This window comes from Dermacentor andersoni, chromosome 1, assembly GCF_023375885.2.
Source record: "Dermacentor andersoni chromosome 1, qqDerAnde1_hic_scaffold, whole genome shotgun sequence".
NCBI classification, from domain to species: Eukaryota; Metazoa; Arthropoda; class Arachnida; order Ixodida; family Ixodidae; genus Dermacentor; species Dermacentor andersoni.
The window spans coordinates 278507132-278524532 of NC_092814.1; the positions used below are offsets into that span (position 1 = coordinate 278507132).

At 46.9% G+C, this 17401-nt stretch overlaps 1 protein-coding gene across 1 annotated transcript in view; it reads right to left on the reverse strand.

Moving 5' to 3' along the window:
• The window catches only part of Col4a1 (Collagen type IV alpha 1), a 69721-nt gene that overhangs the window by 14824 nt on the left and 37496 nt on the right, over positions 1 to 17401 (reverse strand). The window contains exons 8-24 of the mRNA XM_050196175.2: positions 16581 to 16616; positions 16426 to 16488; positions 15899 to 15976; positions 15682 to 15798; positions 13823 to 13876; positions 13130 to 13192; positions 13006 to 13050; positions 12261 to 12380; positions 11604 to 11694; positions 9657 to 9950; positions 7743 to 7865; positions 6779 to 6957; positions 5804 to 5894; positions 4881 to 4996; positions 3747 to 3924; positions 2839 to 3021; positions 1345 to 1566 (exon numbers count right to left, since the gene is read on the reverse strand). Coding sequence (XP_050052132.1) covers positions 1345 to 1566; positions 2839 to 3021; positions 3747 to 3924; positions 4881 to 4996; positions 5804 to 5894; positions 6779 to 6957; positions 7743 to 7865; positions 9657 to 9950; positions 11604 to 11694; positions 12261 to 12380; positions 13006 to 13050; positions 13130 to 13192; positions 13823 to 13876; positions 15682 to 15798; positions 15899 to 15976; positions 16426 to 16488; positions 16581 to 16616 — 2053 coding nt within the window. The remainder of the gene's footprint in view (positions 1 to 1344; positions 1567 to 2838; positions 3022 to 3746; positions 3925 to 4880; positions 4997 to 5803; positions 5895 to 6778; positions 6958 to 7742; positions 7866 to 9656; positions 9951 to 11603; positions 11695 to 12260; positions 12381 to 13005; positions 13051 to 13129; positions 13193 to 13822; positions 13877 to 15681; positions 15799 to 15898; positions 15977 to 16425; positions 16489 to 16580; positions 16617 to 17401) is intronic.

Here is a 17401-nt window from a genome sequence, read left to right on the forward strand (position 1 = left end):
AGTTTCTCTCTCTCTCTCTCTCTTTTTCGTGAGTCGCTAACATTGCTTGCTGGAAAGAGAAGCAATACTGAAACACATATCATTCACGTGCATTTCACACGCCGTTGATAAAAGACTCTGCCACCCGCCGTGGTTGCTCAGTGGCTATGGTGTTGGGCTGCTGAGCACGAGGTCGCGGGATTGAATCCCGGCCACGGCGGCCGCATTTCGATGAGGGCGAAATGCGAAAACACCCGTGTACTTATATGTAGGTGCACGTTAAAGAACCCCAGGTGGTCGAAATTTCCGGAGTCCTCCACTACGGCGTGCCTCATAATCAGAAAGTGGTTTTGGCACGTAAAACCCCATAATTAAAAATAAAATAACATAAGAGACTCTGCTAAAAGGGGTCACTGAAGTCTGCAGGTTTCTTCCAGGGTAAAAAAAAGATGCAAAACAATTTGAAGCGAGGTGAACATACAGGAACATATTCATTCTCTAGGCATAGGCTCTCCATACCTTCAGAAATAATTGTTAATTGGCTGCCTCCTCCTCTTTTACAAATACAATAAACTTTTTCCTGTGTATATATTTCAATATGTTGTGCATGTGCAGGGTGTTTACAGTGCGAATTTAAAACAACGTTGAAGTGAAAAAATACGGATGAAGCAGCCGCCGCCAAATGCTTCTAATGCGCTTGTCATCCTACTGTCAGGATTTGAAGAAATAAAGCGAAATTATGAATTAAAAATCGTGCCCGTCCGCGCCAACAATGATGCAGTAAGCCATTAGCCCCAATAACGTTTCAGGTGAAAAGATAGAAGCAAGTCAAAAGAGACTTCAAATGATGTGGGTGACAAAACTCTGGTAATGACATTTTAGGTGTGTTTGGGGGGGGGGGGGGGGCGGGGGGGTATCCGCCTACGGCATTGCCGGGGGGAGGGTCACGGGCCTTGGAGTCCCCCCCATAGTCGGCACCTATGGTCGCCGGCTTCCCGTTTTTGAGGAGAAACCAGTGTTTGACGCATGTGTGAATCACACCTTAGCGCAAACCTCCGTGCCGAAAGGTGGGCTCCAACCTCAGAAACCTCTTGTTCGACCACTGTTGGTAGTTTAAGCCTCCATCTTCCCGTGAACCGCTGCCTCGTTTGGATTTTATTTCGGCAATTTATTAAGTTATTTTCAATAAAATTTAAGAGCTAGCTCTTTCATAGTTTATAAAAAATTTGACCTGACACTCTAGCGAGGCGCAACTTAAACTGCCGCAAAGCGCTGCGTTACATGCCAAAGCATCCACAGTGCGCTTCTCGTGCACTCGTCCGCGCAGCCACAACGTGTAGCAGACCGAAGTGCAGGGCCACTCACCTGGCAGGCCGGGTCCTCCTGGGTATCCCCTGTCTCCCTTCAGTCCCGGGAAGCCGGGCAGACCAGGTGGTCCCGGCAGGCCGGAGCCGGGGAAGCCAGGTTCACCAACGGGTCCTGGGGGCCCGTCGAGACCCGGCAGTCCTGGGTTGCCCTTTGCTCCTGGTTCTCCGGGGATTCCCCCAGGTCCCTGTTCGCCCTTCTCGCCACGAGGACCCGGAAGACCTGAAAATCATACAAACACTCACTTCGCACAATCGATTGGGCTAAGGGAATTCTGCGTTTCATCTTTGAAGCCATCCCCGGCGCATTTCAGCCACCATACGTTAAGATGTTCAGCGAGGCCTGGATTACGAATTATGACGTGCCCTCCGAGACAGTGTCCACGTATTTTGCACAACGAACAAGCCATCTGCAGAGAAGCTCTCTCTTTTCCTGCCTTCCACGCAATTGAAGAAAGAAAAAGAAAGATAGAGACAGAAAAAGTGGTTGCGATTCCAGGAGAGAACAGGCTGTTTGGGAGCACGAAATGTTTACGTATGGTTATGAAGGAAGGTCTGACACTTGGCAGATAAATGCATCTTTCCGGGTGGGAGAACATGTAATTGCGACGTCCTTACACACTGCCTTATATTTGGAACAGCGTCCTATTTAAAGTATTCGGACGGTCAGGAACACTTTTCTGCACAGCGCGCGAATGCATGCGCAGTGTGTTTATTTCTCTCTGTGTCATAGTTCCGCCATTTATATTTATTTCAAATATGTTCTGTAGAAAAAATTTCTTAACCACAGAGGCTGGTGAAGCAGGATGCACCACGGCTGCCTTATCACGACCCACTTTTGTCTGTACCACCTCCGAAGTTATTAGGACCTAAAGAAATCATTGCCTAACAAAAAGCGTTCAATAAATTGTACTTTACAGACTGGTATATCCGTTTATGCTGGCCTTACAGTTTTATGCGACATCCGCTCCTCACGCTATCACTTGAGAGTATGCTCCCGTCATAAAACTAAATGTGACAGAATATCAAGTAAATGGTAGTGAGCCATTTATCTCGGGCTCGAAATTCATTTACACGTCAGGTTATACGACTATAGCGACCAATTATATCTTCCTTTGGTGAATATTTGCAGAACGTGTCCAGCGCTGCAACAACATAATGGCATCTATGCCACAAAGTACAAAAAAAAAAAGAAACGAACGCCGATAGCACTTTCTTTTTGTCTTTGCTATGTGTAGTCAACGAGACCTATGAATAGAATTGTGCAGACAAGGTGTCCGTTAAATGAAGCTAGCGAAGCAGCCGTTTCAGCCAAGGAAGGAAACATAGAAATTGTATTCGCACTATTTCGTAAAGTTAGGAGAAATGGGAAAACATTCAGTTCACCCGGCCGTGCTTCCAATGGCGTCAGTGACAGTTTGCGAGCGCCACACAACGAGCCCCACATAGTGCCTTACAGGCTGTCGCGTGAAAACAGAGGACGACCGAAGCTCACCTCTGGGGCCGGGCTGTCCGGGGTATCCAGAGTCTCCTCTCTCTCCCTTCGTACCAGGATATCCATCGCGACCAGGAGTGCCACCATCACCCTTGGGTCCCTGCAGTCCGTCCAGTCCAGGCCTACCGGGTTCTCCTGGTGGTCCAGGAGGTCCACGTACTGGGTCCAACAAGCTGCCGGGACCTGCGCCAGTCGCCGGGTGGAAACGTTGCTCGACGCGGAACTACAGCTTCTTGCCCACAAATTCATGCGTACATGAGCACTCAGACTTCTGAAAAGCAGGTACGAAAGCTATGGCACAGCGGTCCCGGTTTGTGAGTGTGCACCTCTAAGGGTCGATGTGTCTGCGTACATGTGGACACAAACCGAATGCCTCCACAGTTCGACAGAATTGCGCAAATCGGAAATCAATGACAAAACCTAATGAACACGTGGTTTGTTCGAGCATACCGTTCTCTATTACTCACCAGACTACCTGTGTTTCCTATTTTTTTTCTTTTTTTTTTTTACCGGCGAGCAGCACTGGCCAGGCACTGTAACCATCACGTTGCATGAAGTCGCGACAGGATTTCCCTACCTGATTTGGTTTTTCAGGATTGCACTATCTTGTAATGGATCTTTTAAAAATCCATTTCCGGTTATTTCTGAAAGCGAGTCACTTATTATTTTTTTCACTTTATTCGCGTGCTCTCGATACCACTGCCTGGTAGCGGTTTCTCTTCCATTCTTTCTTTACGTCACGTAAACAGTTGCTTCTTTTGTTCTTTCTTGCGGAAGTTGAAATCATTTTTCTCCGTACAATAAACAAACGCGCGTTGAATCTTCTTGTTCGCGAACATCTCGCGTGGCAAACAATGGAAGGACACGTGACAGCGGCCGCGGGAGTAGGCCGATGGGTAGTTTCATACCTGGCGGGCCGCGCAGTCCCTTCTCGCCCTTGCCTCCGGTGAAGCCTCGCTGTCCCTTGGGGCCCCTCTCGCCCTGTTCGCCCTTGCGACCGTATCCGGTATCTCCCTTCTGTCCGATAGGACCCGGCCGACCCTCAGGTCCAGGCTGACCAGGGGTTCCGGGAACTCCAGGCAAACCCTGCGACACACGTACCCTTCAGATCGTGTTGTTGTTGTTGCCTCAAAATGCATAGTGCTACCTTTAACGTTGCGCTTCTACCTCAACGACTACACGGCAGCCACACGATATGGGCGTTTTTCTCCTGGCCTGTAGTTTTCTTTTTGATTATCTTGGGGCCCTTGTTCTTGCCCAATGACATTTATGATGCGTCCGAACCATATAACTGATAATAATAATAATAATATTAATAATAATAATAATAATAATAATAATAATAATAATAATAATAATAATAATAATAATAATGGTGTTGGACGTTTGTTCTTCGAAATAAATTATCAACTCACCCCCTTTTTTTCTTATTGCTTGTTTACTTCCCCATTTCAATCAAAAACTTAGCAGAATTTAAGAGAGGCCAATTATGACACCGATTATTGATAACGTAAACGTACATAAACATTACACAAAGAGAAGCAGGCTAGCAATTCTCTCTTGAAGGCCTGTACTCGCATGAAGCAAGCAGGTGTCCAAGGATATATTACCGATATGGCTCGTTTACGTCGTATGCCGCTAAACACACTTGTAAAAGCCAATAAGACCCATTTTTCACGCCTCATATATCGGTCATTGTAAAACCGTGTGCGTTATATTTCTGTTGTGTATAGTATATAATTACATCAGAAAAAAGTTTCTTATTTTTGAGTCAGCGCTGCTGTCTGCGTCTTCTTAGCTTTTTGTGTATTTCGCACTGTACCCTTACAAATATGAATGCGTACACCTACAGAAGACCCAAACTGTCACTCCTTCGGCCCTACACCTCTGCTCATTTGACTCAAGATGAGCGCGGCAAAGAGGATGTTAACACAGCTCATCATCAATTCTTAATGAAGACATTTTCATCATCACCAGTATCATGATCGTCCACGTCTACTGTTGGTACGTCAGAACTGTCGGGTGATATCTCGTATGCGCACCTTCTCGCCCTTCAGTCCACGAAGTCCGTCAAGACCGCTAGGTCCTGGAGGTCCGTCACGGCCGTCGAAGCCGGGCGGTCCTGGTGGTCCTTGCAAGCCTTTTTCTCCTTTCTGACCTGGTTTCCGGAGAGAATGAACAAGCAAATGTTCGCTCCTGCTAGCCTACTCCCACTAAATAACCTCCTTCTTTTTTAACTCGTCGCTGCGAATTGGTTGCATCAGCAATGTAAACAATGCAGCTCGAAGAAAACATCTGCAACGTGAAAAATGCATGCCTCATTGATCTTCGGAGCAATGACCATGATTGGCAATAAAATGTATAGTTAGTAAGATAGGTGCCGCGAGTAATACACATATAGTGAATAGAAAACTCAACAATTTGCATAAAATTGGACGCAGTAGCTTCAGTCAAACCGACATGCTGACGTCAGCACGTGCTGCAGGGCATATGAATTTCCTAACCACGAAATCAGGACTCACACAGGACAGAAAGGTTTGATTGAGGTGCGCCTCATTCATCCACTTGGTGCGTGTGCCCCATGGGAACAAACCCTCAACAGTATAAAAAGGGCAGTAAAAGCTCTGTTTCGACGAATGAGAGTCTAGAGAACGAAATGTCGTCAATGAAGAGAACATGTCTAATATTACGTGAAAATCTACCGCTAAGAACGAGATAGCCAAATGGTTTTTATTCAGCCTAAGTTCGATGGCACCATCCGAGGTAATTTACCAGATACGTCGATGTAGCTTACTGTCTGTATAATTCACGAATTTAAAGTGAAATTATTCAATAAGAGGGAAACTTCTGAAGCAGCATCTTTCGCCATTCTAAGAGAGAATGCATGACAAACTATGGAATAATGTTACTTATGAGATAGGCTGACAAGTTTTCTAACGCATCAGCGTTAGAAGCGAACACTTACCGACTCCCGGCGGGATGATTTGTGTGTCGAAAATTGCTGGTTCACCCTTGTCTCCTCTTTCTCCATCGCGGCCTGGTCTACCGGGAATACCCTAGAAAGAGAAGAAATAGTTCGTTTGGCAGACAAAGCCTGTATCGCGAGACAAAACAACCACCGCATTGTTTAGGACATGCACACGACAGCAGTATTTGCTGTGGGGACACCGGGATAACGGTGCTTGCACCCTGATTTTGAGACAAAGTCGAGACATCGTCTTGCATCATCGTTCTTTTCTGTCACGAGGAAAAGTGCTTCATGAGAACGGCTAATTCATCATTATAGCGTGCTTAAGAAGATTCACTCATGTGCATGGTCACGCGATTCTTTGCGAAATATTCAAAGGACGTGCTTGCTTTACGAAGCACGTTCTGCAAAGAAGAAAGCGCAGCAGAGAGTATTAAACAAGAAATTACCGGGAATTCTATAAACTTCGCAGAACCTCAGGACCTTGGCGCGCATTTTTCTTTCCAACACTCTACATATGAATGGAGATTCAGTGCTGGTAACTCCTTTTTTGAGGAGGGGGGAGGGGGGGAGTAGAACTTTGCATCACATTTAGCTCGATCTTCCAGACGGTATTCCTAATCCCCTCATAGCGTGCGTTCGCTCTGCGTGAGTACAAGCAGAGCGCACGTACTCCACTAGGAACTGTGGGAACTCTCGAAAATAGAGTTACATAGGGGACGAGCAGTTGTCAACACTCCCTTCGTTAATAAAATAGGGTGAATAGAGATGTTAAAGACGACTTGTCAGGCCTGTAGAGAGTCACAAGTATCCAAAGAGAGTTGTGGAAGAAAAGCTCTATGGGCGGAAAAACGCCGCGCTCCATCGCCTTTCGAGTCCTTGCAAGGCGCCGCGGAACTGCTGCATGCGCGGTGTTTCACGCGTGGAGCAAGCGAATGTAGTTTGAAGTGCATATCATAGGTCTATACACACCTCGGCGCCAGGCGGTCCTGGGGGTCCGGGCAGGCCATCGTCACCGCGTTCTCCAGGGGCACCAGATGCTCCCTCATGGCCTCTCGGTCCAGCCTGGCCCGGCGCTCCATCACGACCGCGCTCGCCTTTCTCGCCTTTATCGCCCGATTCGCAGGACAGGCAACTTCCACCCTTCTCGCCTACGCCCCGCCCAAAGCAGGAGAGCGCGTCAGTGCACTTTCGAAAGTTGTCCCGGAACCAATACATGTTGCCCTTGATACGCCCGTAAAAGCGCAATGAACCAACGACGTTACAAAAATTACGTCTAATATAGTCGGCCGTCGCGCTACACAAGTCCCTTCTTAGTCAACAGCGCTATAAAATGTCTTCATTCTGTATCAATATAAATGTTCATGTACAGACCTCGAAACTATTGGTAAAAACACGTATTCGCTACATGCAGCATCGCCTCGCCTTTATCAACGGCGTTATTTGGAGCCTACGTGCATACGTTATTGCCGGAGCCAGCTCCGCCTCGCCGAAAGCAATGGAGGTCATTGTGTGGCGGTACTTAAAGCATTGAAAGTGTGTTGTTGCTAACAACTGCGAGTTATGCATACGCGCTGGAATGTCAGTGTTCAAATCACTGCAAAGCACAGCTGGGCCGTTAACTGCAGCAGGGCAGCCGCAAGTGTACTAAAATAGGCTAAGCTTATAATATTCGGAGGCCCTGTCACTGGAGGGACCGGCTGAAACAACCGGAATGCTCTGATGCTAACCACAGCAAAATTCGCTTGGTTATATATTGTAGGCAATAAGGTACTGGAAGTTAAAGGAACATTATAAGCAAAAATATGCGCATGCAAGAGAGGAAGCGTGCAGGAACCGTCACAGTCTGTCCTGAAATCCAGACACCCTCAATAACAGCAGGAAAACATTTGATGCCTTTGGTGAAGATAGCGGTCAGGATTGAAATAGAACACACCTTTGGAGCCTGGAGTTCCAGGTGTGCCAGGTGTGCCCGGGAATCCGTCGAAGCCTTTTTCTCCCTTCGGTCCAATGGGGCCGGGACGGCCAGGAATGCCCTCCAGAGAGTCGCCGGGGGCACCTGGGGCCGAAGAGAACGTTTGGTATCACGCAGGCAACGGCAAGTGGCGAACAGCTGCGTACGTCGTCGACAAACCAGCGCGAATCTCAGCAACACTTTTACGTACTGGTCAGATGATTAATGGGGACACAAATATAGACTAACAAGCTGTCCTACTTCCATACTTCCACTGCAGAAAAAAGACTAAGAAGCCAGCCAGAGACAAAAACAAAAACGCACATGAGGTCTTGTGTGCGTTTTCTTCATTTTGCCCAAGCGCTCCATCTTATCTGTTGTTACGTACATATTTCCCGTGAACCATTTATTATTCGAGTAGATATTTCTACTTCATTTAAGTTTATGAGTTACTCTTCTCCATTCTGCTGTGTTCGAGATAAACCAGGGACAGCCTCATTATTACGACGGCGTTAAAGTGTTGACTTCCTAATGTTTCGTTGTGCACACAGCGGAACAGCGGGGATCGTCGTGCGTGCGCATTCATTAGGGCATTATGTCGAACAACTTTCAAGAACGCCATCTATAACTTATACCTCAAGATAATTCTGACCCTTAGGTGATACAACTGTTTTATTTCTTTTTGTGCGCGCCGGCTGCTGTTCTTTGTATACTACAGCCAATCAGGTGCGTAATTTAGCAGCCAACATTCTGCTTGAAGAGGTCATTGCAGCAGACATGGCGACAAGCACCGACAAATGCATATTTTCCGAACGCTGCTGAGGTATCGAAGTCTGTGCGCGAAAAGTTAAAGGATTTTTTTTTTTTTGCCCGACTAACGCCCTGCCGACGTTGTGAGAAAAAGAAATGGAGGACGCTTAACCTTCGCCTTTAAGAGTGGAACGCGATAGCATTCAAAGATCCCTGACTGCTTCTCACGCTTCCCGGCAACTGCAGCGCACGTAACCGTAATGTTTACCGGGAAATAGGCGCGGCGAACGTTAGACACGAAGGCGGGCTTTCTAGTGGAAACGCGGCCTCTTCCATGAGCCGCGATGCGGCGGAGGCAAGCGCCATTTGGAAGTGTTTCAAGGAAGCAGACGCGCCGCTCCGTGGACTCCGAGATAGATATTCACGCGACGGCGCGCGCAAATGGAGGACGCCGTCGCCGGTCTATAAATGGTAGAAACGCTGGAAGAGGGGTTTGCTTGAGTTTTCGCGCAACAGAATTATGTTTTCTCATATATTCAAATTACAATCCGAGAGCTATCATGTCTGTAGGTTGTGTGTGCGACGTATTTTACAATTTTTCGACGCATTTTAGCTTGAGAAATACAGTTCAGTAACTTGCTTGCGCCACATGGAGGGCCTGGGTATGGGTGGTTCGAAAATATTTTTGCTGAAACGACGTCCGACCCCGGATTTTCTGCTACACGGGGCCTTAACGCTGTCGCGTTTAAAAGCCCTGCCATCTGGTTCACGGACCGAACGCTGCGTCGACGCTCCACGTAACAAAGAACAAATTTAAGCAACGTCAGAAGCGCCTCGTATTCATGCGTGTTGGCTGTAATTCCGTTATTTACATGCGCGTACTGTGATGAGACGAACTCAAATAAAAAATTAGATCTTCGCCAGATCCCGCCGACGTCGCTACATATATATACAGGGTGTCCCAGCTAATTTTAGCCAAAGCTTATATATATATATATATATATATATATATATATATATATATATATATATATATATATATATATATATATATATATATATATATATATATATATATATATATATATATATGTATATATATATCCCTGCATCAACAACACTCTTCTGGCTACAGAGCAGGCATACCGCGCTCTCCCTTGGGTCCCCTCTCTCCCTTGGCGCCAGGGAAGCCGTCGAGACCATTGCTGCCGTCCATGCCTTTGATACCCGGGTAGGAGATGCCGGGGACACCCTTCGGACCAGGTTCACCCTTGGGACCTGGGGCTCCTGGGTAGCCCGTTGGGCCCTCGAGACCAGGCAGACCCGGAAGTCCGTTGTCACCCTTGTCACCCTTCGGGCCAGGTGGGCCTTCGCGGCCAGGAATTCCGGGCTGGCCGGGTCCTCCGGCATTGCCCGGCAAACCGCGGGGACCGAGGTCACCTGCGCAGCGCCAGAAGCCACCGCATCAGTGCACTTGCCCTCTCCGTACCTGAGCTTTATGAGCAAGACTTGCCTGCGTTCTGTAGTGAGCCAATAGATACGCGCCTGTGGGAACCAGCTACTTCAACAGCACGTGCTCTTCGCTCGGAGTGACGCGTGCCGAACGCATCTCTTCCCTTATTGCTCTTTGCACGATACGAAACTGCATAACTCGAGTGTAAGATTAAAAAAAAAAAAGCCAAACGCCATCATATAATCGTCACCATAGCGGAGCAGGGATAACTCCGGCTCGCGTGGATCTAGTATTTTTCTCGTGCCCCTTAAGATCTAGATTTAGATTGAGCAATCAACCAACTAACATAAGTACTCCCACTCGCTTAAACCTGCAAAAAGCGCAGCGAAGGCGACTTACTAGGTTTTTACGGTGTGCACCGGCTCTGCACCATCTGCCACAGTGTGAGTATAATTGACTATTCAAAACCAAGCTCATTTGAAGGGCAGGTGCGAGGCAGTAAACGAAGAAAGCCAAGCATTATGACACAGCCTTGAGCACTGCAGAATAAGAATCTTAACATGACCTTCTTGCATCCACCTTTGGCAGCAGAGTTAAGTCCTGTTGCTGGGATAATTGATCACGATATATTATGATCTAACAGCGGCACAATATAGCGCCGCTTCAAGGCGCGATAGAGACAAAGAAATGATCATGGCTTTGTAGGGTGCCGCTTCGGGTGTTTTGCAGAGGCCCCATTGCCTTGACATCCGTCTTTCATTTTTTCCTGCACAACGACAACAACAACAAAAAAAAAGGGGGGGGGGGCGACAAATTTAATAGAAAGTCACTAGGATTACATTTAGTCTGTCTTGAAGTTCAGCTCATTTCTCTGATCCCTCTCCCTGCTTCGGTAAACTGTGGTCAGCACATACAGCACATACAGACAGAGAGAAAACAAGCTGACTTTTAGAGCCTTTAGAGCCCGCGTAAGCGCTATCGCGGTAATTATTTCATTTGTATTTTCCCTGTTTTGATGTTTTGTTTAGCTGAAATACCAATTCCGGAAGACGCGTCTAGCTCAATGAGTGCTGTTAAACCTCCCTTCACTATCTGCCTTTCTGTCTCGCCACGATCGACAAAAGTGACTTATTTGCTATTTAACGAGAAGTAGGGGTACCGAGGGGAACAATTTTTATTAATCGTATCATAAGAAACTAACAAACAAAGACACCAAGGACAACATTAGGGAAATTACTTGTACTTACTAAATGGATTAAAGAAATTATAAATTAATGGAAATGAAAATGGATGAAAAAAACTACTGGCCGATGGTGGGGAACGATCCCATGTCTTCACATCACGCGTGCAGTCCTCTTACCATTCAGCTAACGCGGCGCCATTTTCCCATCGACTTTATGAGGTATTTATGTTTTACTACTACAACTAACCCTGACAGGATTAGCCAGCGCCCATGCGGTAAGAGCATCGCACGCGTAATGCGAAGACGTGGGATCGTTCCCCACCTGCGGCCAGTTGCTTTTTTTTTTTCTATTTGCTATTTGTTGTTCCATCAAAAATCTACCAATCAAGCTTGACCTAATATTTTTGTTTGGCGTTCCTTCAGGAGTCGCCGGAACCGAACTTGAAGATTAGCTTACCGGGGAATCCGTCTTTCCCGGGTGGACCAGGAAGACCTGGCAGACCTTTAGGACCAGGAGGACCAGCGGGACCGGCCCTTCCTTGCGAACCCTGCGTCGCAATAACACTGCCGTCAGGCTCATTTTCGAAGCTACGAAGACAGCGAAATAAGGTGAAAGACTTATCAGCTTATCTATCATTTATCATTCAGAAAAAGGAAAGTTGCAGCGCTCGGAGGCGACTGCGCACCAATGTGCGGAATCGTGATAATCAGGGCTTAAATAAAAGGGGCCAGGGCGGGGGGGGGGGGGGGAAGAAGCGGGTCACCGACAAAGCTTTGTGAGGGGGCTCAATCACCCCTCGCCTGTAAAAAATTGTCCTTTTATAAGAGAGCGGAGTGAACCCATACGAACGATGATGGGCTATGCATATTAGTTTATGCTTATGGGCTATTTATTTTTCCAAGATACGCGCATATACCTATATTGAACAGCCCATGTATGTATGAAAGTCCCCCCGAAAATACAGGGAGCACAGGGAAAGTACAGGGAGAATTTACGCGCTGCTGGTGGCCATACAACGATGCTTAATATTATGAATGCATGCACGTACAAACAGCGGCTGCTGGAGCACTTCGTCATTAGTGTGTTCTTTAGCAAAACTGCCGGACGACTTACTCCTGGAAGACCGGGTGGTCCTGGCAGACCACGGGGACCTGGTTCCCCGGGCACGCCAGGGTCTCCTCGCAGGCCGCTGACTCCTTTCAAACCTGGAAGACCTTCATCTCCTCTGTCACCCTGCGGAATATATAGACGTGATTAATGCCTCATGAATGGAGTATTCGTTCACGAGCGACCAGGACTGTTGCCCTTGTCTGAAGGAAGGAAAAGTGTTGTGCCAGATTGAAATTACGGTTTTATTTGTCGCAGTTTTCCTAACAGATGATTACAACGTGCCGCTTGCGGCGACACGTGCGATTGCTGTGCTCGTTGCGACTGCAGTCTGAACGTGTAGAATTACGAACGCGAGGTGAACTCGCACAAATCCGAGGGAAAATGTGCTCAGGCGCTGCGCTTCGTTACGTTGATGAACGCAACGTTCCTTTAACATCGCCGGCTGCGAGAGTCTGAAAACGCGCAGGCAAAATTAAGGCGTTACCAATTAGTCTTATTAGTGCAATCAGTACGTAGTCCCGCTATAACAAGCATTTTATAGTCTGCGCGCCGTATTATTTAGGTTCGACAAGTGTTAGTTTTACGCTGCGACTATAAGTGAACTGGCTGGAAGTTCGTAACGCGAAGCGTTACGTAACATGCCTAATATATGCATATCTCGCGCATAGGTAACGGGAACAAATGGAACCTTCGTGTGCATGAATTACGCATCTCTCGTTCTACAGAACTATGCGAAAGCGTGTCTTACCTTAAATCCTGCTGGCCCAACAGGCCCTGGGTAGCCATCTTTGCCCTAGAAGACAAGAAAATAAAAATCGCACGAGTGCACCTCTAAGACACGCACGCGTGAAACACGAGGAACGATCATTCACCCTGGGGCCTGGGTGTCCGGGCAAGCCCTTTTCTCCCTTCATGCCGATGTCACCATGCTTTCCCTGTTCAAAGAAAAATGGTGTGTTACAATGCATATTCATATCAATAATCCAACTTTAATGTAACAAGCAGGAAACGTTATTTTCATTGAAATAGAGAGCTAAAGATTGGGCAGCGGCTTAGTTCGAAATCGTCATTAAGATGGTCAAGCTACCTCAATATATCTTTGAGTAAGGCACATATATAGGGTCGCGTTGGCCCAATCCGACGCAAGCACCTTTGCAACAATATATAGTTCCTAGTAGAGTGCTCTTTATTTGCATTAATGCATAAAGAGATGTGTCGCTTTATGTACACAGAACAGTGTCAGCTACTCCTTGGAACATAGGAAAAATACTAACATGCCGCAACAGTTCCATGAAATGGTGCAAGGAGATTTCATCTGACTATCATGCTACTTTAACTATGTTTAAAGAAAATTTCTAAAATTGATACCTTACACGCAGAAAAAAAAAGAATATTAAGGCAAAACCTAATCAGTTTTGTGTTTTACGGTTCAATGCATCTTGCTCTGAAAAGAATCGGGCTTCTACAATGCAAACTTTTTCATCATGTGATCGCAAAGGAGCTCTTTATACAGTCATTGGTTTGATTCAAAGAAAATGGAGAAGATCGCATGATTCAGAACTTACGCTTGGTCCTGGATTTCCGGATTGTCCGGGATCTCCCTTCATGCCTGGCTCGCCCTAGAAAGGCAAGCATGATGTTGTAGATTAATAAGCTTGAATTTGGTTGGAGTTGTACATCAGCTTGTGATTCACCAGGATTTAAAAAGAAACTGAGTGAAGGTGTGTGTAGTATGTGTCCCCTCTTGGTGTCGCGGCGCAGCTATAATTATTTGAGGAGGTTCACAGACTTTTAAAAAGAGCCTTTTTGTTTTTCTTATTGAGCTTATGGGGTTCAGTTCAAAAGACATCCCCTTCAATCAATTAGATTTTTTTTCTTCAGGTGAAGGAGGTAACTGCCGCTTACCTGGGTAGTGGTGGTTTCGTGCGCGTGCTCTTTTATCAAGAAGTTGGTCGCCGGAGTGCCTAAAAGAACGCTTTTATGACCGTGGATCCTAAGGCATGCTCCAAGGTTCGGTACAGCTAGGAGTGAAAATTATGCACATGGCAAACAATGTTTCTCCGTACCCTGTCGATAGTTCAATAGAAGCTGATTGACTGAGCGTCCCAGGTAGCACGGACGTTGAGCGTGAAATTGTACTGCGCGTCTTTTCAATTGTCCGTATGGAACCACTTTTGCCTAGTGCAGGAAAATGTAAACACAACGGCAGGAAGCAGCGAACGCGGCTTGCCTAGGATTTCTGGGTTCAGAAGACCAGGGACAGTTCTTGGGCCCTATAACGTAAAACTATTCCAATATGTTTTTGTTCCAATCTCCTGACGTCAAATTTGCGTAACCACCGACGCAAGCATCGGGCAGTGACCCTCAGGGTTGTCTAAACAGACCAATCAAACGCTCTCCTCGTTTATAGGAGGTCACTTTTGTTTGCTCTAAAAACGAATAATATTGGCTACACTGCGCGGCTTGTCTTATCTAATTGGCTGATAAGAGGCGAGGAGCACGCTTCAAGTGGAGAGGGATTCGATGGGGCCGAGCCAGTGCACTGAAAATCGATAACCGTATGAAGAGGATGGTGCCGGGGTCTGCAATTGGTCCGTTTTCCCTTTCTTAGCTTGCGGTGGCTGGTCGAAAATCGCGGCGGCATGCAACGGAAGGTTAAGAATGCCGCTAAAAAGGATCCTTAGCGAAGAAAAGTTAGCTGAGCGAGGTCGTAAACGTGCCGAAAGTGCTAGAAAACGTTACACGGCCACGTAAAAAGCTTTATTGTACGCAAATAAACCCATGCTCTCCGGCAGGTGCGAGTAGCCAGTGCCTGGGCGATCAGCGGCAGCCATCTTTTATTCCTTTCGGAAGGGGGAGCCTGCGGCTATTCAGAGATAAATTCAGTTTTGGTTCAGCATATTAATGCATCTTTAACACGTTCACGTCACTTTGACGTTGTGAGTTTTCGCGGTTTTGTGACGTCGCGTGACAGGCAGGTGAAGTGGGTGCAGCCCGAAAACGTTTGACCAATAGCCGAGGGCTAATGGTGAAAAGGCATCGAATCAGAAATAACTATTTTTCTTTTGTTCAGTCCAATCATGCATAATCAAAGTGTACACGTCATATCAGATGGGGAGCTATCACGGTTTGCGTGACGTCGCGGGACTGACAGGCATAGTTGGGGGGGGGGGGGGGGTAGGGGCAAAATGTTTTTGACCGATTGCGGAGGGCTGATTGCACAATTGGAATAGAAAAGCTTGGAACAGCTTTACGTTATAGCGCCCCTTGACTATATTAGCGTTCCGATTCAAAGCAGAGGGACGGTTCATTGGTGCATCCCTGAGTTGTTGACTCGGCCACACTGTTAACGCCAGAACTGCATCCTCTCCGCCACCACAGCATTGGGAAAGGACAGTGAGGAGTCTGCGTAAGATGTTCGTACCTTGCTTCCCTTTAGTCCTCTTTCGCCAGGAGGGCCAACAATGCTGTCAGGAACCTTGTGACTCGGCTCGCTGCAGTTCCCGGGTGGTCCACGCGATCCTTGAGAGCCTTTTTCACCCTGACAAATAAAAAGAAAGCAGCATAGTTAGAAAAAAAAAACGAAAGTAACACAAACACTCCTCACTGGCATCCGCCTTTCTGATCATTACGAAACGTACCGGTTCTCCCTTGCTTCCAGTGAAGCCGATGCCCATGTTTCCTTTGGGTCCTACTGGTCCGTCGTTCCCTCGGAAACCCTGCACAAGTCGAGATGCTCTGTTAGTCAGGAGGAGATAGAGAATGCGCATGATGGAACCCTTTCTTTTTTCGCCTCTTGGCAAAAGTAAAAAGAAGGCAGGTTTAATATACAACAGAACATTACGGCGAAACAAAGCGCCGCGCAATGTATCGTGTGCAGAAAGGGCACTCTATGGTAATGAAAATAAGACTTGTGAGATATCCAGAAAAAGAAAAGAACTACAGCTTTATATCATTGAATTGGAACATAACATTGAAAGAGAACAAAAAACAATTGATTGTTCTATATTTCCGTATGCCAGGCAGAAAGCTTACAGTACGCAGTTCCCCACAGCTTTCCAGGCTTGTGTCACGCATACATATTCTGAATATCCGAGGGGCTGAGATGCAGTGTTTCGGTGTTATTTTGGGACTTTGCGACGGATTCGTGTTCCTTAACACCGCTCACCGGTGGTCCTTCGGGGCCAACGTCACCCTTTTGTCCTGGAACGCCGTCAGCTCCCGGTGGTCCCTGCAAGGCGGGTAATCAAGCTCGTTAAATAGCTCTTGAGCTAGTGTACGAAACAGGGAGTAAACCGTAGAATCATGGACTGCTCGACTTACGGGAGGTCCAACTTGACCATTGCGTCCGGGGTCTCCCTGTTGAAATAGGAACAACGACCAGCAGTTAGTCTACACCGTCCAAGCACCGGATCACGGTGCGAGGATACCTTACCATTTACGTTTCCTCCGTAAAATGCAGCCGAAAAAGAGATAGCATTGCTCTAATTAGGGCACAAGACGCGTAATGAAGTTATTTTTTTTCCTCCTATTAAGTCGAGACTTCATGCGTACTCACTGGCACGGGGAAACGGATCAGGTGGCAGACGCAAATTGTGAGGAGAAAGCGCAAGGTTGTCGCATGTACAAGGTGTTTTAAATAACTTGAGTCAAATGTTAAAATAATATAGATGTAATGTACACGGTTAAGCTACTTCGGTGTTAGTTGCTGTCGCCCTGTGCAAGTGAGGGTAAATTTTATTGTACGCAATTAATTTCCTGGAATGCGCTAACTCGTAGGCTTCTCAAATATAAACTTTCTGGCTATATTTATTTCAATGAAACACGGAAAGGCATGTTGCTCGTGCTCCGGCATTTGCTTTTTCTGTATTCCCTGTCGTATACGTAATTTTGTCTTAAAACGCGTGAAATAAAAAGGAGCGCGTTAAAACGGAAAACTACGCCGCGGTAGCGGGCATATGCGCTGCCACTGCATGCCTGTGGGCATACTGCGAATGAACCAACTTGATTCATTGTATCAGCCGCTGGTGCATAAATATGCGACAATGTGTCGACTATGCTTCTGTCAGCCGCTGCTTCAGCGTTCTCACGCTAGCCCAACTCTCACTCAATAGCATGCAAAATGCAGGCAGTGACAGCTTGCA